Source organism: Lolium rigidum, chromosome 1 (assembly GCF_022539505.1).
Source record: "Lolium rigidum isolate FL_2022 chromosome 1, APGP_CSIRO_Lrig_0.1, whole genome shotgun sequence".
Classification (NCBI taxonomy): domain Eukaryota; kingdom Viridiplantae; phylum Streptophyta; class Magnoliopsida; order Poales; family Poaceae; genus Lolium; species Lolium rigidum.
Window position 1 is genome coordinate 137,999,733 of NC_061508.1, and position 26,135 is coordinate 138,025,867.

The 26,135-nt window shown below is 51.6% G+C and overlaps 5 protein-coding genes across 5 annotated transcripts; 3 read left to right on the plus strand and 2 right to left on the minus strand.

The window, feature by feature from the left end:
• The first annotated feature begins 1,144 nt into the window (after positions 1-1,144).
• LOC124682442 (anthocyanidin 5,3-O-glucosyltransferase-like) lies at positions 1,145-2,865 on the plus strand. Its single transcript, XM_047217125.1, has one exon. It carries the CDS (start codon positions 1,247-1,249, stop codon positions 2,666-2,668), a length of 1,422 nt encoding a protein of 473 aa, XP_047073081.1. The 5' UTR covers positions 1,145-1,246; the 3' UTR covers positions 2,669-2,865.
• Positions 2,866-7,564: 4,699 nt separating this feature from the next.
• Positions 7,565-9,274, plus strand: LOC124682443 (anthocyanidin 5,3-O-glucosyltransferase-like). Its single transcript, XM_047217126.1, has one exon. It carries the CDS (start codon positions 7,603-7,605, stop codon positions 9,022-9,024), a length of 1,422 nt encoding a protein of 473 aa, XP_047073082.1. The 5' UTR covers positions 7,565-7,602; the 3' UTR covers positions 9,025-9,274.
• A 2,741-nt stretch (positions 9,275-12,015) lies between these two features.
• LOC124682444 (UDP-glycosyltransferase 88B1-like) lies at positions 12,016-13,434 on the minus strand. The gene has a single exon (XM_047217127.1). The coding sequence runs from the start codon at positions 13,432-13,434 to the stop codon at positions 12,016-12,018; it is 1,419 nt and encodes a 472-aa protein (XP_047073083.1).
• Positions 13,435-20,771: 7,337 nt separating this feature from the next.
• Positions 20,772-22,334, plus strand: LOC124677886 (anthocyanidin 5,3-O-glucosyltransferase-like). Its single transcript, XM_047213863.1, has one exon. The coding sequence runs from the start codon at positions 20,779-20,781 to the stop codon at positions 22,207-22,209; it is 1,431 nt and encodes a 476-aa protein (XP_047069819.1). The 5' UTR covers positions 20,772-20,778; the 3' UTR covers positions 22,210-22,334.
• Positions 22,335-23,633: 1,299 nt separating this feature from the next.
• LOC124677989 (anthocyanidin 5,3-O-glucosyltransferase-like) lies at positions 23,634-25,415 on the minus strand. Its single transcript, XM_047213958.1, has one exon. The coding sequence runs from the start codon at positions 25,362-25,364 to the stop codon at positions 23,943-23,945; it is 1,422 nt and encodes a 473-aa protein (XP_047069914.1). The 5' UTR covers positions 25,365-25,415; the 3' UTR covers positions 23,634-23,942.
• Positions 25,416-26,135: the final 720 nt, after the last annotated feature.

The following is a 26,135-nucleotide window of genomic DNA, read 5'->3' on the forward strand; positions in this document are numbered from 1 at the left end:
AAAACAAAGAATCGGCTCTTCGGCATCTTGTTAATAGGTTAGTTCCAGAAAATGCACGAATATGACATAAAGTGTGCATAAAACATGTAGATATCATCAATAATGTGGCATGGAACATAAGAAATTATCGATACGTCGGAGACGTATCACGCCCGAGCTACAAAAACTCCCTAAGCTTAATGCTCAGTGCCAGGCCGAGGCTGCCGCCCACGAGCAAGCGAGACTCGCCTAGAATGAGATGTCTCGCAAGTGGCTTGCGTCTCTAAGGGGGTAGCGCTGGCGGCGGCCATGCTCCACCGTAAGATGCGCGAAGCAAGGGCGGAGAGGTGGGCACTGATGCTGGCGGCAAAGGGGAAGAACGACGAGGCAGGCCCATCGAGCGACCCAACCAACGGCCAGTGGATTAGGGTTCGGTCTAGTTTGAATTTGAAGTTTCATTAAGTTTTATGTAAATTTAAATGGAATTTTGTCGGTTGCTTGTTCAAACTTATTTTGGGGGTTTCTTTGATGTTACTGGTGTGTGCAACCACTCCATACATTGGGTTGCAGGTGTTGGCAACCCCCATAGCGCGGTGCTGGCGCACCTTCAGACGCTTATTTGGGGGACAACAGGTGGAGATGCTCTAATATTGGCCGGCAACACACATGCCGACAACGTTTAGGGGTCTGCCGATCAAAAAATTTCAAACCTCCACACCGGTACTCCCCCATAGCCGCTCCCGATAGAAAAAAGACCGCCAAATCGGTGTGGAAGTAGCGTGGGTTTGGTCCCGGCGACCCCGATAGCCTCCCTTGACACTGGAGTTTGTTAGGGCTCGTCGGCTATTCTATTGAGCTTGGGATGAGGTGGATTTCCTATGAGGTTGCCGGTATAAGCACTTTCTCTCACTAGGATTTTCAAATCGCCGTCGGCTAGATTTGCGGCTCCTTGATGGACATGCTCTAAGAGGAATTTTTCACCACCTTGTATCAGTTTGACCCGTTTGTGACTTTATTTATAAAGCGGCGAAAGTCTAATTCAAAAGGCAAAATAGGATTAATCATTCACTAAGATTATTGAGAGAAATCAAGGGGGTCAGCCAGTGTACAAGGCACTTTCCCTAGCAAAACTGAAACACGGACAAAGATCAGGTGGACAGTAACATAAAATCCAAAAAACTCTCGCGACAAATATCTCAGCTCGTCGCCGGCTTGCTCCTCGACATCGCACTGTGCAATCGTCCACCTCATCGTCTTCGGCGCATCAATGGAGCCCAAACCCGATCCTACTGTGGTGCTGTACGCCGCTTTGGGCGTGGGCCACCTAACTCCCATGGTGGAGCTCGCCAAGCTCTTCCTCCGCCGTGGCGTCCCCGTCGTCATCGCCGTACAGACCGCGCCGACCTCCGCGCCCGCTTTATTCGCCGCCACAGCCTCCGACAGCGCCAGAATCGCCGCCGCCAACCCTTCCATCGCCTTCCACCACCTCCCGCCGCCCGACTACCCCAGCCCGGACCCGAGCCCCTTCCTGCAGATGCTCGACGTGCTCCGCCTAACCGTGCCGCTCCTCCTCGCCTTCCTCCGCTCCCTCCCCTCCGTCGCCGCGCTCGTCCTCGACCTCTTCTGCATCGACTCCCTCGACGCCGCCGCCGAGGCCGGCGTCCCGGCGTACATCTACTTCACCTCCTCCGCCGGCGACCTCGCGGCGTTCCTCCACCTGCCCCACCACTTCGCCACCACGGAGGGGGACTTCAAGGACATGGGCAAGGCGCTCCTCCGCTTCCCCGGCGTCCCGCCGATCCCGGCGTCGGACATGCCGCACACCGTCCAGGACCGCGCGACCCGGATGTGCACCGCGCTGATCGGGCACTACCGGCGCATCTCTGAGGCGCGGGGCGTGCTGGTCAACACCTACGAGTGGCTGGAGGCGAGGGCCGTGAGCGCGCTCCGGGAGGGCGTGTGCGTCCCCGACCGCCCGACCCCGCCGGTGCGCTGCATCGGGCCGATGATCGTGAAAGGCGCGGCGGGCGGAGGCGAGCGGCACGCGTGCCTGTCGTGGCTGGACGCGCAGCCGAAGCAGAGCGTGGTGTTCATCTGCTTCGGCAGCGTCGGCGCCGTGTCGGCAGCAGAGCTGAAGGAGATCGCGCGCGGGTTGGAGAACTCCAGCCACCGCTTCCTGTGGGTCGTGCGGACCCCGCCCGTTGACCCGGCCAAATTCTTCATGCCGCGCCCGCCGCCTGACCTGGACGCGCTCCTCCCCGATGGGTTCTTGGAGAGGACGCGCGACAGAGGGATGGTGCTGAAGATGTGGGCGCCGCAGGTGGAGGTGCTGCGGCACGCCGCCACCGGAGCGTTCATGACGCACTGCGGGTGGAACTCCGTCCTGGAGGCCGTGTCGGCCGGGGTGCCGATGCTGTGCTGGCCGCAGTACGCCGAGCAGAGGCTGAACAAGGTGTTCGTGGTGGACGAGATGAAGGTTGGGGTGGTATTGGAGGGGTACGACGAGGAGCTCGTGAAGGCCGAGGAGGTGGAGAAGAAGGTGAGGCTGGTGCTGGAGCCGGAGGATAGCGACAAGCTCAGGGAGAGGCTGGCAATGGCGAAGGAGAAAGCGGCGGAAGCAATGGCGGACAGCGGGTCGTCACAGACGTCGTTTGCCGAGTTTCTGAAGGATCTGAAGCTCACTGAGTGACCAAGCACAGAAGGTAGCAACAAGACGAGTCTTAGAAAGGAATGGTTTTGAAGGTTTGCATAAATTTCCAATCCTCTGAACTATGAAGTATGAACAATCCCTTGTGATGTTATTACTGGCTTAGAGTTAGAGGAGGTGGTGTAGTGATTTCGAGCATATGCTGCAGATTAACTGCTTCAGAAATTATACTCGAAATGATTTGGCATAGGTGGACAAGTTTTGAGCAAAACTGTGAAAACTGCCAATATTTCTCAGTTATGCTGCATCACGATTTACAGTGCGTCGATTGAGAATTGAAAGTTACTTGAACTGTTGCATTTAGCACAGGCTCTGCAGCTATTATTTTAGTTTTACTGGTATAATTACTTTGAGCCTTTCTGGAGTGGATATAAGAACGCAAAATAATAGCATCTCTTATGCTGATGAGAAGATCTATACCATCTGACTTCTGGGAGTTATGGTATGCAAGTTAGCTGCTTTAGCAACTAGATGAAACCCCGCGCGTTGCGGCGGAAAAATAAGCTAATAGGTAGGTGATTACATGTGAGGCAACTGCATAGTTAGGTTGACCCTTTGATCATACCTTTGTTGTAATTCAATGGAAAAGAATAACAAAATTATGCAGTCATTCATATACAACAACTGTCCATTATCCCTAATTTATTACAGAAGGTAGGGCAAAAGCTTGAAATAGAAAATTAATGTACCGGAGGAAACGACAAACCTTCGGCAAGACCCTCTGTATTAGAAAGTTATGATTTTGAAGGTCTGCATAAAATTCCTCTCTGAACTATGAAGTATGAACAATCCCTTGTGATGTTACTGGCTTAGAGGAGGTGATGGTGTGATTTCGAGTATATGCTGCAGATTAGCTGCTTCAGGAATTATACTCGAAATTTACAGTGCATCGATTGAGAATTGAAAGTCACTTGAACTGTTGCATTTAGCACAAGCTCTTTGATCTGCTGCAGCTATTATTTTAGTTTTACTGGTATACTTACTTGAGCCTGTCTGGAGTGGATATAAGAATGCAAAATAATATCATCTCTTATGATGATGAGAAGATCTATACCTGTCTGGGTGTTATGCTATGCAAATTAGTTGCTTTAACAATTATATTCTTCAAATGATGTGCCATAGCCAAGATGTGCTTGCAAGTTCGAAGTGAAGCCATGAAAAATGCAAAGGCACCAAAAAAGCAGTTTTAGGACACCATTTCCTACTTTTTACAATATATTAGGGCACCAAGCACCAATTCCAGATTATGTTAAAATAGGGCACCACAACTAATAACCTATAATCACAATTGAAAATATATGCATGTAAATATCATGAAACATGTGAATCTAAAAATCTTTGCAACAACATCTCCCCACATATTAATAACATATGAATTTAAATCTTAACTTGTTCATCATACACATATTAAAGTTCACAAGCATAGCATAGTTCAAAAAAAAAAAAACACAAACAAACGCAAAGCTCGTCAAACACACATAGATAAACCCAAAGTTCGACAAACCCACATAGACAAGAGCATTCCTACTCATGGCTCAATGGCTTTGCCTCAATTGCTATTGTCGGCATCTTCTTTTGGTGCCTAAGGGCATCTCCAGCGGCGCGATGCAAACGGACGCTCAGCGACCGTTTGTGTCCGCCGTGATCGGAAATGCGTCTGGCACCACCTCCAGCGGGGCGACGCAAAGTGACCGGACCGTCCGCGGAGACGCAAACCTGGCCCAAATATGCGCCAGGTTTGCGTCTCCGCGGACGCTCGGTGGTCGCGGAAAATGTCCGCTCGGTCCTCGCACGGGCCCGCCTGGCAGCGGCACAACTGCTTCGTCTTCCGCGGCATTACTTCCGGGCGGCGCGCTGCAGCCTTTGCAGGGCCGCGTTAATGGCGTGCCTCGGCTTCCGCGAGCGTGCGCAGCGTCGATGCGTCTTCTCCGCCAGTCGCGGCACCGAGGCGTCGCTTCGGCAGTCTGCGGCCGCGTTAATGGCGATGCCTCGCGTGGCGCGCGGCCGTCGCCTACCTCTACGCACGTAGTAATGGCGATGCCACGCGTGGCGCGGCCGTCGCCCTGCCTCCGCGCTATATATACAGGGCGCGAGCATCTCATCTCCTCCCCACAAACCCTAGCCGCCGCCGCCGTAGCGCCGCTTCCTCTCAAGCGGATCCACCATGAGCGGCGCCGGACGCGGCCGGGCTGCCGCGCCTCCACCTCCACCTTCACCTCCCACTCCACCTCCTCCGGCGTCGAGCTCCTCCGAGGAGTTCGACTCCGAAGATAACACCGATCTCCTCCACCCGGTCAGGGATGCCGCGGCCCTGGCACTCGCGGCGCAAGAAGCAGAGGAGGAGCTGGCGGGCCACACGGCGTTGGACGCCGAGCTGGAACAGCGCAGGCTGGCGGCCGCCGCTGCAGCCGAGGACTCCGACTCGGAGATACCTTGGTCCTCTGATGACCCTGATGCGCCGACGCCGGAGGAGAAGGCGGCGGAGCAGCGGGCCCTCATCGAGTCTTTCGAGACGCTCAAGGACGAGGCCGCCAACGCGAGGCTGGAGCAGTGCCTGCAAGAGGATGCGGCGGCGCACCGAGCCATAGCGGCCGCGCGGGAGGCGGCGGAGAAGCAGGCGACGGAGCGACGCAACGACGGTGCCGGCCCGTCAGGAAACAAGTAGTCTAGGCCAATAGATCTACTTTGTATAGTTTTTATGCATTTTTATGTACTACTTTCAATGTTTGTACTATGTTGCAATTCAAAAAAATGGGCCGCCCCGGTGGGAGCACACCCAGACGCAAACGGACAAGCGGACAAAATATGTCCGCGGGGCGATGCAAACGGACGCTCGCGACCACATTTGGGCGTCCGAAATGTCGCGCCGCTGGAGATGGCCCTAACCTCCATTGCTATCATCGACGTGAGTGGTCTTGAAAGCACCCATGCCCCACCCATCTATGGCACCATGCAGCCAAGTAGGCCGGCCATGCCTCCATGCATAGCACTTTCCATGGCATTCTTGGGAAATGCACTCGGCCGATCCAATGTTCATATTTTGCAAAAAAAAAAAAAAAAACATCGTCGACATTACAAACACCAAAAATTACAACGAACACTTACACATTGCATTGAACTCATGGCATTGTTTTCTATAACTGAAACAATATTTTTTTTTATTTTTTTTTACCTTTGGGCCATTTCATCGATCATGTTGTGGTCAGCCGACGGAGCAAATGGGGGTTGTCACTCCTCTACCATGGGCGGCCGTGGTGGGGGCAGCTACGGGTCCCTAGATCATCCTTCCTTTCCAAAACAAAAATGGTGTCTGAAACTAATCTTAAGATCACGATTCATAGTACAAAAAATAATTCTATGCTTAATTAGGAAACTAAATCCAAATTTATATAAAGGTCATTAAATTGGGACAGTTAGGGGTCGTCGATGCATGATCAACTATCGCAACATTAGATCTCAAATGATACATATAATGAATAATGTGTCTACTATCTCAGAAAATAAAGTCATACCCAAATGTGTTTGGAACTTTGAAAAATGAGAAGACAAATTAAGTTGTGGCTATTATGAAATAATTTAACAATTAGCTACTCCCTCATTTTTAGAAAGTAGTCCATATATGTTTTCATGTGGCCGTGTACGTAGCCACATCTTTTCATCACTAGATGGGTTGATTCTTTTGGTATCCCCTTCGCCCTTCATTTTTCCCTAGGTGTAACTCTAACATAGGGAGACTGGGGTTACAAAAGGCCAAAGGCACCTGTAATTTGGGGAACCATATGAATGACAAGTGTCTACTATTTCACAAAAGCAATACACAACCAAATGTGTTTTACAGTTCGAAATAGAAAGGTATTGCATCTAGGGCATATTTACTTTAATACTTTGAACTATGTTGTGCTATGCTATGTAGATTAAAAGTATAATTTTATATATGTATGTAATATTTATTGTTGAAATATTTGTGGTGATATTCCAAAGTTAAAATTTTATTTGATGATATGTGTTGGGGTGTCATGTTTTATATCATCTAGACAACAACATGCCCTTAGATACATCATCTCCTACGAAGACAGAAAGTGTTTGGTATCCTAAGATTCATTTTTTTGGTGGCCTATAACTTTTGTTCTAGATGGCATATTTTATATCATTCAAAGATGCACTCCTTACAGCTGGACATGGGTAGCCCGGCCAGAAAATCCCAGGCCGGTCCGGGTCGGGTTGCATGTCCGGTCGGGTCCGGGTCTGATTCGGAGCACGAACGTTGGGCCAGGCTGGGCTCGGGCTTGCAGAAAATGTGATTTAAGCCTAGTTTGGGCCGGGATTTGTCGGGCTAGGCTGGGATGTTCTCTACTCGAGTCGGGTTTGGGCCCGTTTTGTAAGCCCGAAGGTCGAGCCGGGCCGGGCTCGGGCTTGAGAATTTAGGTTCGGGCTTTTTCGGGCCTAACCCGAAATCTGGCCCAGCCCGAGGAATGCCCAGGTGTAGCGCTCCTACACAACCTTGCTTCAATTACGGTTCACATAGTTCAACAAAATAATAATTTTAGTGCATTTTGGTAAGTTGCTACGGAGTATGTGAAGTTCTACTAATTTTTTTTGACATCTTTACCGTAAGGAATGCTCATACGGTGTAATTTTCTATATATACATAAGGCAAAACAAACTGTACAAGGACTAAAAGTCCCAGTCAATTGAGAAAAACATAATTTTTCGAAAGGAGAAAAGTATAACTGCAGTTGAGAGAAAAATGCTGTCAGAAACCAAGTTGCACTTTTTTTAACACTGCGATTACCTCTGCTACAGCAACTTAATCCAAAAAAAAATCTTACTTACATAGCACCCTAGAAATTTTCTCGGTTTCGCCGGGTTCTACTCAGCCGCACACTGTTCACCTCGTCGTTGTGGGCGCGCCGCTAATGGAGCCCAATCCCGATCCAACCGTGGTGCTGCACGCCTGCTTGGGCGTCGGCCACCTGATCCCCATGGTGGAGCTCGCCAAGCTCTTCGTCCGCCGGGGCATCCCCGTCGTCATCGCCATCCCGACCCCGCCGGCCTCCGCCGCCGGTTTCTTCGCCGCCTCCTCCTCCGCCGTCGCAGACATCGTCGCCGCCAATCCTTCCATCGCCTTCCACAACCTCCCGCCTCCCGACTACCCCAGCCCGGACCCGAGCCCCTTTCTGCAGATGCTCGACGTGCTCCGCCTAACCGTGCCGCTCCTCCTCGCCTTCCTCCGATCCCTCCCCTCCGTCGCCGCGCTCGTCCTCGACCTCTTCTGCATCGACTCCCTCGACGCCGCCGCCCAGAGCGGCGTCCCGGCGTACATCTACTACACCTCATCCGCCGGTGACCTCGCGGCGTTCGTCCACCTGCCTCACCACTTCGCCACCACGGAGGGGAACTTGAAGGACATGGGCAAGGCGCTCCTCCGCTTCCCCGGCGTCCCGCCGATCCCGGCGTCCGACATGCCGCACACCGTCCAGGACCGCGCGACCCAGATGTTCGCCGCGCTGATCGGGCACTACCGGCGCATCCCTGAAGCGCAGGGCGTGCTAGTCAACACCTACGAGTGGCTGGAGGCGAGGGCCGTGAGCGCTCTACGGGAGGGCGTGTGCGTCCCCGACCGCCCGACCCCGCCGGTGCGCTGCATCGGGCCGATGATCGTGAAGGGCGCGGCGGGCGGAGGCGAGCGGTACGCGTGCCTGTCGTGGCTGGACGCGCAGCCGAAGCAGAGCGTGGTGTTCATCTGCTTCGGCAGCGTCGGCGCCGTGTCGGCAGTGGAGCTGAAGGAGATCGCGCGCGGGCTCGACAACTCCGGCCACCGCTTCCTGTGGGTCGTGCGGACCCCGCCCGTTGACCCGGCCAAATTCTTCATGCCGCGCCCGCCGCCAGACCTGGACGCGCTCCTCCCCGATGGGTTCTTGGAGAGGACGCGCGACAGGGGCATGGTGCTGAAGATGTGGGCGCCGCAGGTGGAGGTGCTGCGGCACGCCGCGACCGGCGCGTTCATGACGCACTGCGGGTGGAACTCCGTCCTGGAGGCCGTGTCGGCCGGGGTGCCGATGCTGTGCTGGCCGCAGTACGCCGAGCAGAGGCTGAACAAGGTGTTCGTGGTGGACGAGATGAAGGTCGGGGTGGTAATGGAGGGGTACGACGAGGAGCTTGTGACAGCTGATGAGGTAGAGAAGAAAGTGAGGCTGATGCTGGAGTCGGAGGAAGGTGAGAAGCTCAGGGAGAGGCTGGCAATGGCGAAGGAGAAAGCCGCAGAAGCAATGGCGGACAACGGGTCGTCGCAGACGTCGTTCGCCGAGTTTCTGAAGGATCTGAAGCTCACTGAGTGACCAAACACGACGAGTCTTAGAAAGTTATGATTTTGAAGGTTTGCATAAATTTCCTCTCTGAACTATGAAGTATGAACAATCCGTTGTGATGTTACTGGTTTAGAGGAGGTGGTGGTGTGATTTCGAGTATATAGCATTTCTCAGTTATGATGCATCACAATTTACAGTGCATCGATTGAGAATTGAAACTTGACATTTAGCACAAGCTCTTTGATCTGCTGCAGCTATTATCTTAGTTTTACTTGTATAATTACTTTGAGCCTGTCTGGAATGGATATAAGAATACAAAATAGCATCTCTTATGACGATGAGAAAGATCTATACCTTTTCCGATAAAGCGAATATATTAATATGAAGATACCAATTACACCCAGCCTTTGCAAATGCAATGCTCCGGATGCACAAGTCCCGCTACAGTGATCTATTTTTTGAAGCAGCAGTACTAACAACATCAAGACAGCACCAAAAGTTCAGCTTCTCCAAAAACGACGCCTCCAAGAAGGAAACAGTGCACAAGCGGCGTCGTCGCCCAATCAAAGATCTTAGCTCACAAAACAACGTCTTCAACAAGGTCATTGCCAGACGCAACCAATTAAAGGTAGACCTTGGATTTTCACACTGAGAGATAAGGCCTTGAACTTCTCTTGTGCAGAGGCCTCCACTTACGGTGTCGCTGCTCCAAGAAACAGCCCACCAAGCCAATTCCTCGTCGCCACAAAGAATGGAACCACCAAAACTAGTCCTCAGGTCCAGACCTCAATGACATTTCCCGCCGGCTGACTTCACCACGAAACGAGAAAGCATGCTCCATGCTCCCTCTGAAACCAAACGGCCAGAGAAAAACATGGGTGCGCACGACCGAATCCCACTCGATCCAGCAATCTCCAGCCATGAATTGCCTAGGAGTTCGCCGAAGGCGACTTCCGAAACACGACACTCCAGCCAGATAAACGGAAACTCGCAACTAGCAGATCTTCACCTTGTCGTGAGTTGGAACCCTAGGACAACCACCATTATTTGGCCAGGCCAGCAGCCCCCTCACCGCCGGCCGGCTTTTGGCTAACAAATGGAACGGGTTGACCTGTGCCGGCGCAGATCAGGATCCAGGTCGGCCCCAGATCGAGCACGCGAGTGGTACCGAGAGACAGGACCGCACGCGGGAGCCGCCAGCCCACCACCGCGCGCGCCCATCATTGTCTCCTCCACGCCTCCCTGCCGCGCGCCAGCAAGCGCCGCCGCCCCGCCCCGATGTCGATCCCCCCACGCGAAGGGAGCCCGACGGGCCGCGCCATCCCTGCCCGCCGCCCTTCGATAGCAAGGCGTGGCCGCCACCACCGGCATCGGCGACGGTAGCGATCGGTGGGGGAGATCGGGATCTGGTGCTCTTGGGGTGGTGGGTGGGCTTCGGAGCCGCCCTCGCGTGAGCGACCCGGGAGTCGATATGATGCTATACGTGTGTGATTTCTGGGTCTTATGCTATGCAAATTAGCTGCTTTACAATTATATTCTTCAAATGATGTGCCATAGTGCTTGCAAGTTCCGAAGTGAAGCCGTAAAAAAAATGCAAAGGCACCAAAAAGCAGTTTTAGGACACCATTTCCTACTTTTTACAATATATTAGGGCACCAAGCACCGATTCCAGATGATGTTAAAATAGGGCACCACAACTAATACCCTATAATCACAATTGCAAATATATGCGTGTAAATATCATGAAACATGTGAATTTAAAAATCTTTGCAACAACATCTCTTACGAGGGATTAACTCGTCAATGCCTACAGATTGTAGACTTAGGGTTTCGTGGTAACAGAGGGCAAGTAGAACTCGAAGGAGGTCAGACGAACATAGACGTCTAACTCGCAATAATACGGTCCGCTCCGCGCTTGCCACGTGTTGCCTGGGGGACCTACCGCCACATATAAGGTAGTCTTTTTTTGTCAATTCCATTCGTACATGCTTTTTTCCGGCAACTTACTAGGGCAGGTGGTTCTTTGTGTTAAAATTGTAGTTAACAACAGGAATAAGGTCTTCATCTTCATTGTCAAGCCACTCCTCAGTCACCATGTTGACTTCTGATTATCTTGTGCAAGATTATAGTGGCTGTAGTGATCTTCACTTGGTTGTTCAATTAGTGGGAAGTGGCAACATATAGGATAGAAAATCTCTTCTATAGTATTTAATGTTCCTTTCCAAACTGTTTCACACTAAAATGTGTTGATGATTAAATGAATCTTGGTAGTTGGTTGGGCGATGGTGTCCATGGCTCCATTCCATCAAGTGATACCGCACACCATGATATGTAGCGAGGAATGACTTTGTGTTTGTGTATCCTTTGTCAACTAGGTAAAACTTTCTATGAAGTCATATGCCACTGAGTTCTCTCTGCTTACCCTCTTGTACTTTTTTTTTTTGTGATAGTACAATATTATTGGTAAATGTAAGAACACGAACTCGTCCTTTTCCTCTCTTCTCTTCCTAGTAAGCTCTAATTTTTTTTTGAATCCGTTGCAGCATCAAAACAATAGCAATTAAGGGCAGATAATAAGAATAAAAGAGCTAGCTTGCATGGTTTCAGATCAAGTACAATTGCTAAATATGATTCATACCAAAAAAATTAAGAGTTCTCACAAGATCTAGAGGTAGTCCGTCCAATCCAACAATAGACCGAAATTATAGGAAAAGTTTAACGAAATCCAATATGTAATCTATACGCACTTTTGTACAATGGTGTTGCTATGTCTCAGTTAACTGATATTTTTTTAAGTCTAAATCACTTAAAAAAAGAACATGAGTTGTACTTTTCTCTGTTAAAAAAGTGCAAGTGCACTTTTCTGCTGGAAATATAAAACTAGATTGAGTTGCATTTTTTTTAAACTACAGTTACACTTTTCTAAAATAACTAACACTTAAGAAAATCTCAGTCAACTAAGATAAAGACACGCGCTTTGTAAAAATGCATCGAAGCAAGCTCACGGAACACCCTCATGGATCACGTCGCGTGCCGGCTCTCGACGTCCGAGAGGAAGCGGGTGAAGGCCGCGCGCGACGACCCTCCGTCGTCCCAGGCCGCTGCCGCGGCCTCCTTGTGCGCCGACGCGCGGGCCCTGAGCTCCCTGCCCTCCTCGGTGTCCATGACCATCCTCACCTTGCCCTCCACCTCGGCTGCCTCGACCAGCCCCCGCTGCCACCCAACCATCTCCGCGGCAACCCCCATCTCCCCCACCATGCGCAGCTTGTTCATCTTCTGCTCCGCGTACAGCGGCCAGCACAGCATCGGCACGCCGGCCACCACGCCCTCCAGCACCGAGTTCCACCCGCAGTGCGTCACGAACACGCCGGTGGCCGCGTGCCGGAGCACGTCGGCCTGCGGCGCCCACTGCCTGACGACGAGGCCGCGGCCGCGGGTGCGGTCGAAGAACCCGTCCGGCATGGTGGCGTCCAGGTCCAGGCCGGCACGGGGGTCGTCGGACGGCTCGTTGCTGAACGGTGCTCTCACGACCCACAGGAACCGGTGGCCGGAATTCTCCAGGCCGACGGCGATCTCCTTGATTTGCTCCTCCGAGTGGTGCCCCGCGCTCCCGAAGCAGAGGAACACGACGCTGCGGTCCGGCTGCCCGTCGAGCCACGCCAGGCACCCGTGCCGCTGTTTTGCCACCTCGTCACCGACGCCGCCGACGAATGGGCCGACGCAGTACACCGGCGGCATGACACGGCCGGGGAGACACCGAGGGTCCCCGAGGGCGGCCACCGCCCGAGCATCCAGCGACTCGAACGTGTTCACCAAGATGCCGTCGGCCTCCGGAATCCCGTACAGCGCGGTCATGGTCGCCTTGCATACGTCGCTCTCCGGGTCCTCGAGCATCTCGCCGAAGAGGTGCGAGGCCGGCATGGGCGGAAGGCCGAATAACTCGATAGGCGCATCCCCTAGGTCCTTGATGCTCGTCTGGGCCTCCGTCAGAACTGCCGGAAGCTGGACGAAGGCGGGGAGGGCGGCGGCGTTGGAGGTGAACAGAACATAGCCTGGGATCTCCAGCGGCTTAATGACGCCGAGCGCCTCGGCGGAGAGCGAGTCGACGACCACGGCGTGCACGCCGCGCGTGGAGCTCAGGAAGTCGCGGAGGTGCTCGTTGTGGCGGCCGACGACGTCGAGGTACCTTAGGATGAACTGCGCGTCGGGCGTCAGCGTGGGCGTGCCCTCAACGAGCGGGAGCGTGTGGAAGCGGACGGACGGCATGGAGGCGGCGGCCCGGGCGACGACGGCGCGGAAGGCGGCGTCCGGGTTGACGGCAGGGTCGACGAGCGCGACGGAGACGGCGTGGCCGTGCTGGAGGAGCGCGCCGGCGAGGTGCATCATGGGGAGGAAGTGGCTCACGGCGAATCCGGGGTACAGAACCACGGTCTTCTCCATGGAGGAGGAACTGGATGCTACCACAGCTGCTATGATTCAGTGCCTTGAAGCTTCAATTAGCTTTTCTTCTCCTACTCCGATCCGGGGAGGTGGTGGACGGATCAGGGATTGGTACAATCATCTCCGGCTCGCACGTAAAAATGCCACACGCGTCACATCACTCATTCAGAGCCATCAACTGAACAAATGCCACAAAAGTTCTTTTGCTGTACACGGAAGCCTTTTCCTAGAGAGCGGCCACGCGGGCGAGCGATGCTTGCCACGCAAAGCCTTGAGATGGTACTTCTATTTTCCGAAGATACGCTACAGGAGTATATGTCTATGCAAATCACATCATGCAGTCCTTGATATGATGCACTGCCCATAGTTTATCCTCTGCTTCCTCGTGTCATTCTTGGGGCCTCGTTAGTTGGTCACAAAGCCTTTTTTCGTATGGGATCCATTTTCGTATTGAGGGAAACGAAAACTGGTCATTTGGTTGCCCATGGGTGAAAATTTTCTTGCATCGCACGAATTTTAAAGCAACCAAAAAATTAGTTCAAAAAGAACCCTAGAATCGAGCGTTTTTCATGGCCAGGCTCGAGCGAGAGCAAAATGGACCCTATCGTGGCTAGATTATTTTAATCCTCTCCGATCTACAAAATGGTCAATCGTTTGAAATATGATGAGATGCTATGAATTAATTCCCATGAACGGTTTTTGGCTTCGTGGAGTATTGAATGGTAATTTCTTGTCCCGTTTGAAACTTTTTTGGCTGAATTTAGTCAAATTTGTCACAGCCGTTCGCGCATTTCAAATTTTTTTCGACGAGTAGCTTCATCTCAATGCCGCACACAACTTTTGTGTTCATAGTTCTCCATTTTGATATTCGTATACGAGTAGGTGTTGTTTTTTGTGGTGGTTAGAGTGTTGTTGTTGCGAGTGATTGGTGACCGTGGCAGGATTTTTTTTTTTGTCTTTTTTGGATGTGTGCATCCCGATGTTTTTGGTCATATTGTTGTGTAGAGGTTGAGTGTAATTGATATCTCTGTGATATTAATATATTCTCTTTATTAAAAAAATTTGTAAACACATCCTGAGAAACCAAAATGTGATGAAAACTCTCTTTTCCTAGGATGAGCAAAAAGAGTGAACTGGGAAAAATTATGGATTGTTTTTTGAAAATGCATTCTTCATCATTATCAAACTAAATGGAACACTCATGCATTCTTAAAAAAATTATGAGCAACCGAAAAAGAACAATGAATACTTTCTTTTCACATTCATAGTAATGAAAAATTCGCATCATCTCGGATCAGAATGTCTATTCATTATTTTCATGTTCGGTCCAGGTTAAAGGTTTTGAATTTTTGGTGAGAACAGTGCGATACTAAGGTCGAAATGTAAAAACATCATGACGAATTATACCTATACCTACCAAGTCAAAATCGGTGGCTTTAATATAGGATGTGGGATTGCTCATCGGATGAAGACACTGCTCGCCCACTGCTCTCATGGTCGTCGATGCAATCGCGCACCCACACGGGCACACCACCGACTCGGTGTCAGTGTTGGTGCTATGAGTGGTTACAACATCTCCACCGGCGGGGCGACCGACAGGAGCGCCCATATTGTTGTATAGGGATTGTTGACAGAACATTCTCTACTTGGGATGCTACTTTCACACCGACGCGCTATATAGTATAGTGCCAATAGAAATTTAAATTTAAAATGATATTTAAAAACCGAAATTCATACGAAATTTATACAAAAGTAACTCGAATTTAAACCTAAATAAAACTTAAACTTAATCCTAATCTACTGGCCGTCGGTTGGGGCACGCGATGGGCCTGCCTCGTCGTCGTTCTTCGCCTTTGCCGCATGCTTCCGTGCCCGCCTCTCGTACCTTGCTTCGCGCATCTGGCTGTGGAGCATGGCAGCCGTCGTCGCAGGAGCTTGCCGGCGGCGATGTCCCCGATCTTCCATCCTTTGCCGAGAAACCTCGTTCTCGGCACGCCTCGCTTGCTCGCGGGCAAACGCCAAAGTGTGGCGATGAGCGTTGAGATCGTAGAGCTTCTGTCTCTCCGCCTTCATGAGGAGGCGTCCCGCCTCCTCCGTGGCCGCTCGCTGGCGCGAGATCTCGAGGGCGTGCTCGGGGTTAGCGTCATTGACGAACTCTCGCTGCTCCTCCTTCAACCTCTGGAAGCGCTGCACGTTCAACGACGTCAGGATCGCCGCCTGCTCCGGGTCGGCGGGGGCCTGCGACTGCTCGCCCCACTGCGCCGCCTCCTCCGCCGCCTTAGCTTCCGCGTCTGCGACGTAGGCCTCGTGCCACGCCGCGAACCATGGGTCCTCATCATCGTCGGAGCTGTAGGCCTCGTCGGGCTGCGGCTCCGGCTTCGGCTCCGGCTGCGGTGGTGGTGGAGGCGCCGCAGGCAGCGCGCGGCCGTTGGGGCCAAGCATGGAGTACGTCGTCTTAAGACGGCGCGACATTTTTGAGGTAGAGAGGAGAGAATGGCGCGACGGCGGTGGTGGAGATGAGAGGATAGCACCGCGGTGGTGGACGACGTACCCACTAAATAGTGGTGCCAACTACCCGCATTTACGGCGGCGTAGGCGACTCGACGCCGCGTGGCCAGTCGCTGCCCTCGTTGCCACCTCGGTTTCCGCGCGGGAGACCATTCAACGCTGATGACCAAACTTCACACGTCGCGGCCGATAAACCGTCGCGTCCTCTCGCTGACAAGGCGCCTCCACCCGCGAAAACCGTCGTGCCGCGAGGCGCGTCGCGCCCTACGCGAAGGGGCCGACACGGGGATGCCGGCGATTCTATTGGACTCGAAAACTAGCCGGCGCCGTTTGGAGCGCATCGTTGCGAGACTAAAAACCACACCGGCCCGAAAAACGCTATCGAAGCCGCTATGGGGCGCGCGGGAAGATGCTCTTAACATATAGTCTAAGGGCATGTACAATAAAGGGCTCTTAGGCAGGGGCTTAAGTATCCAAAATAAAATCAACCACGGGGGAATTTACATCTAAGAGTCACGAGACGCTAACTTCAAGCGCTTAAAAGATTTTTTCCTGCGCTTGGATAGGGCCATGAGCTGATTGATTCGGTTTTTTAGGAACGAAAAAGGGAGAGCGCCCGACGGAATAGGTAGCAGCGACGCAAGAAGAATTCCCGGGATCAACTGGGATTTAAGCCTAACTGCTGGGAATTCGGCCCTAGCGTTCATTGTTAGCGCTCGCATTGTAGATGCCCTAATTGGTCTCTAAATAATGCGAATGAGTTTGAGAGTGGACAAATAGTCTTTATTTTAAAAATTCCAAGAATTTCACATTGAGATTTTTGCACATTTGTAGATTTCATCATTTTCTACTTTTTTTAGAATTTTTTAAAACATAAACTATGATTTCCGAATTTTTAAAATGAAGGGCTACATGTAGCTCGGCCTCCGTTTGCAATTTTTGGAATGATTTCACATTTGAAAAGTTTACTCTATTATATTAAAACGACAAAAGTAGTGCACCCATAGATAAAAGTGAGAGAAAATATAAATGAAAGTGAAACCACTGAAATATTCACATTTTCAATCTAGCATGCCCAAAACGTAAAGTTCTACAATTTTTATATTTTCTTTCAAAATATGAGGGGTTCATATTGAACTACGTTTCTTACCCTCCCTTATTTTTCATATATCTACATCTACCTTCTTACACTTTTAATTCAACCTGCGTAATAATTGTTAACCCATCACGCCGACACAAATAATATGTTTGTTTTCAGGGTTTTGATTCATGATTGTAAATTTGTATGTAGTTAGAGGGATTGGACCACAATCTAATGGGGTAACAACCTCATGCACACGAGAGTATACAGGTTCAGGCCCCGAGAATAGATGGTTGTTAACAACCCTACTTCTTGATGGTGGTGATTGCATTGATATGTGTGAGGTGCTCGTATGTATGGATGGGGTGATGACTTTTGGTGGGACGTAGGCCGGTGTTTGTCTCTCCTCTCGAGGTAGAGATCAAGCTATGAAAGGTGGAAAGTGGAAAATATCACTTTGTCTCGTTTCTTTTTTTGAGAGCGGGAGAGTATGTTCGAATAAGCTTATGTGTGTTTCGGCCTCATGGTGGAAGATTGGCCTCACTCTCGGAGAGGAAGAAGCCACGTCTCCATCATACCAAGACCCACGAGTCTTAGTATGGTGACACATGCCTTGGCAGAGGGTTCACATGTTCACACAGTAAGGTGAGCGAATGACGACACCTTGGTAACGTCCTAGGTACGGAGGCGCGTCCCTCTGTATCTTATTGTGTGTCTAGGAGGGAGGGGGTGATAGATGAGGGCAGTGCAGTCCTCATTCCTCTTGTCCTTACGACGACCGGATGATATTGCCGTCCTATGGCACCTTCTCTCTCCACCTTTGGCGGGAGGAGGAGAGAAGAATTTGATCTCCAGGCCGGCTTGACTAGGAAGATGACTAGAATGTGTGTGCAGTGCATGGGCCTCTTGCCCAGGCTTCTTGCTTCTCTATGTACCCCGTAAGTTGGGACCCATCATTAGCCATGTAGGATTTAGGACGATGTGGTACGAAATAAAGCACAGAAAACATGATTTACCTACATAGATAATCAACAATCCAAGTGTAAAGTCCAAGGTGAAAAGAGATAGCAAACTTATACGCGTTGAGTTTCATGATCTAGCTAGTTCAATCAAAAGACCAATCTAATAAAAAAGACTAGGCAATATAACATTTCAACATCCCCTTAATATCTAGGCCAATGGGCTTTTCTTGACGTACATCTAGGCTCATGGGCCTATAAGTGCATCATTTGATCTTTTTACATAGAAGCTGCAAATATTTAGTGTTGATATTGTGCCAGCTCAAGCAAAAAGACTGACGAAAGAGAGTAGACAATTACATTTTAACGGTATATATTCTTAAACCTAGATCACATAACTTACAATACATATTGCTATCACCATGATGCTGAAGCCATCCTGCAAATCAAGCTACCGCAGCGAGTGTCAGAGGACTTTGTTGCCTGGCACTTTGAGACCACAGGCGTCTTCACAGTCAGAAGCGCGTATTGGCTGGGTATGCAGCCCAAATCCCAAGACCTTAGTCGTGGACAAAGTAGTGCTGAACCAGATGGAGAAAGGAGCATATGGAACCTAGTTTGGAAGACGCCGGTCCCCCAGAAGGTGCGGATTTTTGCGTGGCGTCTAGCTACTGACTCGCTGGCTGTCACCGATAGTCTGCATCGCCGCATTCCGAGGATTGAACCGACGTGCCCAGTGTGCGGATCTGAGAGTGAAGATGCCCATCATTCCATTGTGCGCTGCACCTTGGCCCGAGCTCTCCGCGATGGTATGCGCCAAGCATGGACTTTGCCACGGGAAGATGCATTTAGATACACCGGCCGGAATTGGTTCCTTCTGCTACTAGATGGTGTGAGCAAGGACATGCGAATCAAGCTCTTGTTCCTGTTGTGGCGTACATGGCACCATCGGAACAATGTCGTGCACGGAGATGGGAAGGCATCCATTGCTGCGTCCGTTCCGTTTCTCCAGAACTATGTGGCCTCAGTCCATCCAGATGTGCCAGAACCTGATCGAAAAGGCAAGAAAGCTGCGATGCTACTCCTAGCACCAGCAGCTGAACGGGTGACTGTGGCGCCATCGAACTGGCAGGCACCAGAGGCTGGATGGATCAAAGTCAATGTGGATGCTGGATGGAATACGTCTTATACTGCAGGCGGGGCTGGCATGGTGGTGAGAGACTCGACTGGCTCGGTGTTATTCTCTGAATGGAAAACGTTGCCACCATGTGCTAGTGCGGAGGAGGCTGAAATACTTGCATGCCTAGAAGGAATTCGCTACCTGGCTGCACACCCGCAGTGTCCTGGAGTGCTTGAGACGGATTGCGCAAGGATCATTGATGTGTTAACCTCTACAGAGAAGGACCGATCAACCAACTGGAGTTTGCTGCTGGAAGCAAAGGCTTTGCTGGACGTGTTGCCAGTAGTGAAAGTGTGTAAGGTTTCTAGGGTGAGTAACAAGGTGGCGCATGATTTAGCGCAATTAGGTAAGCGTGAGCGTGGTGTGTTGCATGAGGCTGTTCCTCCCTGCGCGTTGGACTCCCTTTTGCATGAGTGTAATGCCACTGTTGCCTAATTAATAAAGCTCACCCAGTTCAAAAAAAAAAAAACTTACAATACATATTGAATTAAAGTATCACTATTACCGCAACCTAACACACAACTGTTGGAGATGCTCTTGTGGTATAAATTTTGGCTGCTACTACCAATTACCTCCTCAATTCCTCTAGTCTAAACTCCGTTTTTAATACTCTTTGTCCCAACTTAGTTTTCCTAACTTTATCTAGATAGATATGTATCAACACATACAAATCTAGAAAAAATTGAAACAAATGATTGAGACCGAGAGAGTATGAAAATGAGGCTGATACAAATTGTGTACAGATGTTACTCGATTGTGTTTTTACACACCAATATAAAAAAACTACAAGTTTATGAAATCTAGCAAATCTTGAATTGTCCATCTATCTTTAATTTGATGGCTTGCAAACTTTGTTGGACCCTTGTAAATTTAGCTGTGTTACACACTAACGTAAACAATGTACTCCCTCTATTTGGGTTTTCAACTCCGGAGAGTTTTTAAAGCTATTTCTAAAATACAAGTCCGGAGTGATTACTTCATTTTCATGTGCCTGCCTTAACTCCCGAGCGAGAAAGCCTCTACCCCGTCGTCTCCCTCCCTTCTCGCTAACTGGCAAGAGTAGTTTCTATCCTCGTCTTCCTTCCAAGGACCGTTAGACCATGGAGATAAAAAGGAGAAGCACCACTGAGTTCCATCGGACCATTGCTGGGAAAAATATCTATACCCAAAACTGATGGAGGGAGAGAGAGATGGCGACTTAGGGTTTCAAGATTGAGTTGTTTCGTGGGTATTGGTAAAAGATCTCGATCCGAACATGGAGTCGTGGATCCAGACCTTGGGTGATGGCAGCCACGCTGAGACTGTATTTTTTCTTTCAAAAATCATGTATTATTTCTGAAATTTAATTAAAAAGTATTATTATTTAAAAGAAAAACTAGCTTGGCACCAATGGTCAATCCATAAAGACTCTTGTCACCGTCAGGCAGTCGGTCAGTCAGTCCATCGTCATTGCTCACGAAAACGGCCGTGCGACACTAAAAGCCTTCTCACCACTTACTTCGATCTTCCATTATAATGAGCATATATCAAACGACCGTGTGGTCGTCCTGCAATTACGGTCGTGTCAAACACCTGTGGGACTTCTCTCTCTCTTCCGCCCCGTTCTGATATCAGCCATGGCTCCGGCGAAGACGTTCGTGCTCTATCCGTCGCTGGGCGTCGGCCACCTGATCCCCATGGTGGAGCTGGCGAAGCACCTGCTGCGCCACGGCCACAACGTCGTCGTCGCCGTGGTCGACCCGCCGGACAGCGACGCCGTCTCGGCCGACATGGTTGCCCGCCTTGCCGCGGCCAACCCTTCCATAGACTTCCGGCTCCTGCCCGCCCCGCCTGGTCCGGACCCCGCCGCGCACCCGGTCAAGCGCAGCCTCGACACGCTCCGCCTCGCCAACCCCGTGCTTCGTGACTTCCTCCTCTCCATGCCCGCCCCCGGCGCCGACGCTCTCCTGCTCGACATGTTCTGCGTTGACGCGCTAGACGTCGCCGCCGAGATCGATGTCCCCGCCTACTTCTTCTTCGCTTCCGCTGCCGGCGACCTCGCTGTCTTCCTCAACCTGCCGTACAGCTACCCTGACCTACCGTCGTTCAAGGACATGGGCGACACGCTCGTGCGCTGCCCCGGCATGCCGCCGGTCCGCGCGGTGGACATGCCGCCGACGATGCAGGACAAGGAGAGTGACCCGACCAAGGTCAGGTTGTACCAGTTCAGGCGCATCCCGGAGGGGAGGGGCGTGCTGGTGAACACTTTCGACTGGCTGGAGCCCAACGCCCTGAAAGTGCTCGCCGACGGCGTCTGTGTTCCTGGCCGGCCGACCCCGAGGGTGTTCTGCATTGGGCCACTGGTGAACGATGGCGCGGGCATCGGGGACGGCGGCGGGAAGCGGCATGAGTGTCTGGCATGGCTGGACGCGCAGCCGGAGAAGAGCGTCGTGTTCCTCTGCTTCGGCAGCAAGGGCGCATTCTGCACGGCGCAGCTGAAGGAGATCGCCCGTGGGCTGGAGAGCTCTGGGCACCCGTTCCTGTGGGCAGTGAGGAGCCCACCGGAGGAACAGAGCGAGTTCCCTCAGCCGGACCTGGAGCGGCTGCTTCCGGCGGGGTTCTTGGAGAGGACGAGAGGCAGGGGCATGGTGGTGAAGAACTGGGTGCCACAGGCTGAAGTGGTGCGGCACGAGGCGGTGGGCGCCTTCGTGACGCACTGCGGGTGGAACTCGACGCTAGAGGCGATCATGTCCGGGCTGCCGATGATCTGTTGGCCGCTCTACGCTGAGCAGGGGTTGAACAAGGTGTTCATGGTGGAGGAGATGAAGATCGCCGTGGCGTTGGCAGGGTACGAAACAGGAATGGTGAAGGCTGAAGAGGTGGAAGCCAAGGTGAGGCTGGTGATGGAGACGGGGGAAGGGACGAAGCTCAGGGAGACGCTGGCGGAGGCGAGGAAGATGGCGGTGGACGCGATCGGCGCAGGCGGGTCTTCTGAACTGGCATTTGCTGAGTTCCTGAGAGATTTGGAGGACAGCAGGATGGAGAATTCAATTGAACAGGCTGTATGACTGATGAACTTTGATAGAACGGTAGTCACGTATTGTAAAATTCAGACATCACAGATTTTCCATCAGAGAGAAGTTGGATTTGCATTACTGTATCAATTCTGAACCATCAAGCAGGCATGTGCGCAGACTGTCAATTCTGAATCTATGCATTATAATAATGTCTAACATATTGTGACACAAAACTGAGGAAAACTGAGATTGCACTTTTCACGGTTTCAGTTTAGAACTTGCAAGCACAACCTTCAAGAGTAATGCAAACTTGCAAGCACACCTTCAAGAGTAATGCAAATCAGTAGTAGCAACTTCTCATGAGGATTATAGAGAAGTTGGATGTGCACAAACATACCGAACCGGGATTCCAGTACCCACGACAGAGGAACTAACCTGCCTGCAGTGGCAAAAGGATACTGATGGGAAGAATTATACTTTCATGGAAATCCAGCGTTATAAACTTCAATGCGGTAGACGTTTTGTTTCTAATTTTTCCGGACCAAACCTCCGACCCAACGATAGAATGAATTTTTGCTATTCATAAAAAAAAATATCAGTGTTTCAGTTGCACCTAGGCTGAATGAACCAAATCATTCTGGCTGGCAATTCTGAATCGATGCATTGTACTAATGTCTAACATATTGTGATACATAATGTCTAACATATTGTGATACAACATAACTGAGGAAAACTGAGCTTGTACTTTCACAGCTTCATTTTGGAATTTGCAAGCACAGCTATGCTATGGCTATTATTTCGAGGGTACAATTGTTGAAGCACCTAGTTTGCATAGCATATCTCCCAGAGATCGTACAGATCTTATCAACAGCATAATACATAGCTATGATTTTGGCAGGAGGGCTCAAAGCCTCAAAGCAACTGGACCAATAAACTTGAAATAATAGCTGCAGTAGATCATCAAGGAGTCATGTGCTAAATACAGCAGTTTATTACATCGTAAACTGTTACACAGCATAAGTGGGGAATGTTAGGAGTTTTCACAGCCATCTATGCGGAATCATTTCAAGAATGTTATTTTCTGAAGCGGCTAATCTGCATAGCCTAACTACTCTCACCACCTCGTGTAAGCCTGTAACATCAGAAGAGATAATTCATACTCCATAGTTCAGAGAGAAAATTGATGCAAACCTTCTAAGAGCAATCTCGTTGCAATCTTCAGTGCTCGATCAATTTGAGAACTTCAAATCCTTAAAGAACTCGCCGAAGGTCATCTTCAAGAACCTGCTGCCTGCCAGCGCTTCTATGGCATTGTACACGATCAGTGAGGGTGGCTCGTCTGAAGTGGCATTTGCCGAATCCCTGAGGGACTTGGAGAATAACAGTGTGCAGAATGGAGAAAACAATTAATCAAGCTTTATAACAGACAAACCCTGAAATCCCGTGCACCAGGGCTGATTGATCACAGAAATGTATGAGTAAAATCGAATAGTAATTGCAGCAGATCATCACGGAGAAATGTGCTGAATAAAACATTTCACTGAGACTGTTAATTGTGAATCGATGCATTCTATTAGGAAAGTTACAACAACATATTGTGATAGAGCATTTTCACAGCTTCAGTTTGGGACTTTGAAGCACAGCCAGCTATGCTGTACCATTTCAAGAGTATAATTCCTGAAGCAGCTAATCTGCGTAGCATATCACCATCACAATGAGAATTGATGCAAACCTTCAAAGCAATACATTCCAATACCATGCTTGTTGCTATCTTCTGTGCTTGATCACTTTGAGAGCTTCAGATCCTTCAAGAACTCGGCGAATGCCTTCTGGGATGACCCGCTGTCTGCCATTGCTTCTGCAGCCTTCTCCTTCGCCAATGCCAGCCTCTCCCTGAGCTTCTCACCTTCCTCAGACTCCAGCGCCAGCCTCACCTTCTTCTCCACCTCCTCGGCTGTCACAAGCTCCTCGTCATACCCCTCCATCACCACTCCGGCCTTCATCTCGTCCACCACGAACACCTTGTTCAGCCTCTGCTCCGCGTACTGCGGCCAGCACAGCATCGGCACCCCGGCCGACACGGCCTCCAGGACGGAGTTCCACCCACAGTGCGTCATGAACGCGCCGGTCGCGGCGTGCCGCAGCACCTCCACCTGCGGCGCCCACATCTTCAGCACCATGCCCCTGTCACGCGTCCTCTCCAAGAACCCCTCGGGGAGGAGCGCGTCTAGGTCTGGCGGCGGACGCGGCATGAAGAACTTGGCCGGGTCATCGGGCGGGGTCCGCACGACCCACAGGAAGCGGTGGCCCGAGCTCTCCAGCCCATGGGCTATCGCCTTCAGCTGCGCCGCTGACACGGCGCCCAGGCTGCCGAAGCAGATGAACACCACGCTCTGCTCCGGCTGCGCGTCCAGCCACGACAGGCACGCGTGCCGCTCGCCTTCCGCCGCGGCACCTTTGATGATCAGCGGCCCGATGCAGTACACCGGCGGGGTCGGGCGGTCGGGAACGCACACGCCCTCCCGGAGCGCGCTCACGGTCCTCGCATCCAGCCACTCGTAGGTGTTGACCAGCACGCCCCGCGCCTCAGGGATGCGCCCGTAGTGCCCGATCCGCGCGGTGCAGGTCCGGTCCGCGCGGTCCAGCACGGTGTGCGGCATGTCGGACGCCGGGATCGGCGGGACGCCGGGGAAGCGGAGGAGCGCCTTGCCCATGTCCTTGAAGTTCCCCTCCGTGGTGGCGAAGTAGTGGGGCAGGTGGAGGAACGCCGCTAGGTCGCCGGCCGAAGAGGTGTAGTAGATGTACGCCGGGACGCCGCTCTGGGCGGCGGCGTCGAGGGAGTCGATGCAGAAGAGGTCCAGGACGAGCGCGGCAACGGAAGGGAGGGAGCGGAGGAAGGCGAGGAGGAGCGGCACGGTTAGGCGGAGCACGTCGAGCATCTGCAGGAAGGGGTCGGGGTCCGGGTTGGGATAGTCCGGGGGAGGGAGGTGGTGGAAGGCGATGGTAGGGTTGGCGGCGACGATGTCTGCGACGGCGGAGGAGGAGGCGGCGAAGAAACCGGCGGCAGACCCCGGCGGGGTCGGGATGGCGATGACGACGGGGATGCCCCGGCGGACGAAGAGCTTGGCGAGCTCCACCATGGGGATCAGGTGGCCCACGCCCAAGCAGGCGTGCAGCACCACGGTTGGATCGGGATTGGGCTCCATTAGCGGCGCGCCCACAACGATGAGTGTGCGCCTGATTAATCCCCGACGAAGCCGAGAAAAATTCCAGGGTTCTCTGTAAGATATTTTTGTGATTACGTCAGTTCAGCAGAGGTAATCACAGTGTTAGAAAAAAGTGTAGCTTTTTCTGACACCAATTTTCTCCCAACTGCAGTTGTCTTTTTCTCCTTTATCGAAAAAATTATATTTTCTTAATTGCGTGAGATTTGATGAAACTTAGAGGAAAGGCTCCAAATAAGGCTTTGCCACAAGTTACACCATAAGTTACACCACACACGCAAGGCAAACCGAAAATTAACAACACAAAAAACACCACCAAGCGTCAGGTTGAGGGAGTCTTGTCTTCCTGTTGCACTGGAGCGAGCACGTCCTAGTCCACGCCAGCAAACCTCCTTCGCATCAACACAACAGCTCAAGGGGGACTCTATGACGGGCCAGCATCCTAGCAGAACTTGAGGATCCAAAGGAGAGGGGGTCTTGCAGCGATGCCTCTAAGAAGGTACATGGCGCAGGAATGCGTCATCGTGTCGGCAGATACCAAGGTCCTACAAAGTTTTCACCTAGACCCCGAACCACCGCCCCCGAGCTCGGGTTAGGTCCAGACCAGAAATACAACATCTTCCAATGGCATTGGGATAGGCACACCAGCCGAGACTACGGCCAGATGCCGACCTAGCAAACCCCCCAAGGCACTAGGTGAGCCGTCAACTACCAAAGCAGGGCCATGTATAAGCAGCCAGGCTGACAAGGTGA

Bases quoted from the DNA above. Each gene is read 5' to 3' on its own strand.
- LOC124682442 (XM_047217125.1), top strand. From the start codon at position 1,247: ATGGAGCCCAAACCCGATCCTACTGTGGTGCTGTACGCCGCTTTGGGC.
- LOC124682443 (XM_047217126.1), top strand. From the start codon at position 7,603: ATGGAGCCCAATCCCGATCCAACCGTGGTGCTGCACGCCTGCTTGGGC.
- LOC124682444 (XM_047217127.1), bottom strand. From the start codon at position 13,434: ATGGAGAAGACCGTGGTTCTGTACCCCGGATTCGCCGTGAGCCACTTC.
- LOC124677886 (XM_047213863.1), top strand. From the start codon at position 20,779: ATGGCTCCGGCGAAGACGTTCGTGCTCTATCCGTCGCTGGGCGTCGGC.
- LOC124677989 (XM_047213958.1), bottom strand. From the start codon at position 25,364: ATGGAGCCCAATCCCGATCCAACCGTGGTGCTGCACGCCTGCTTGGGC.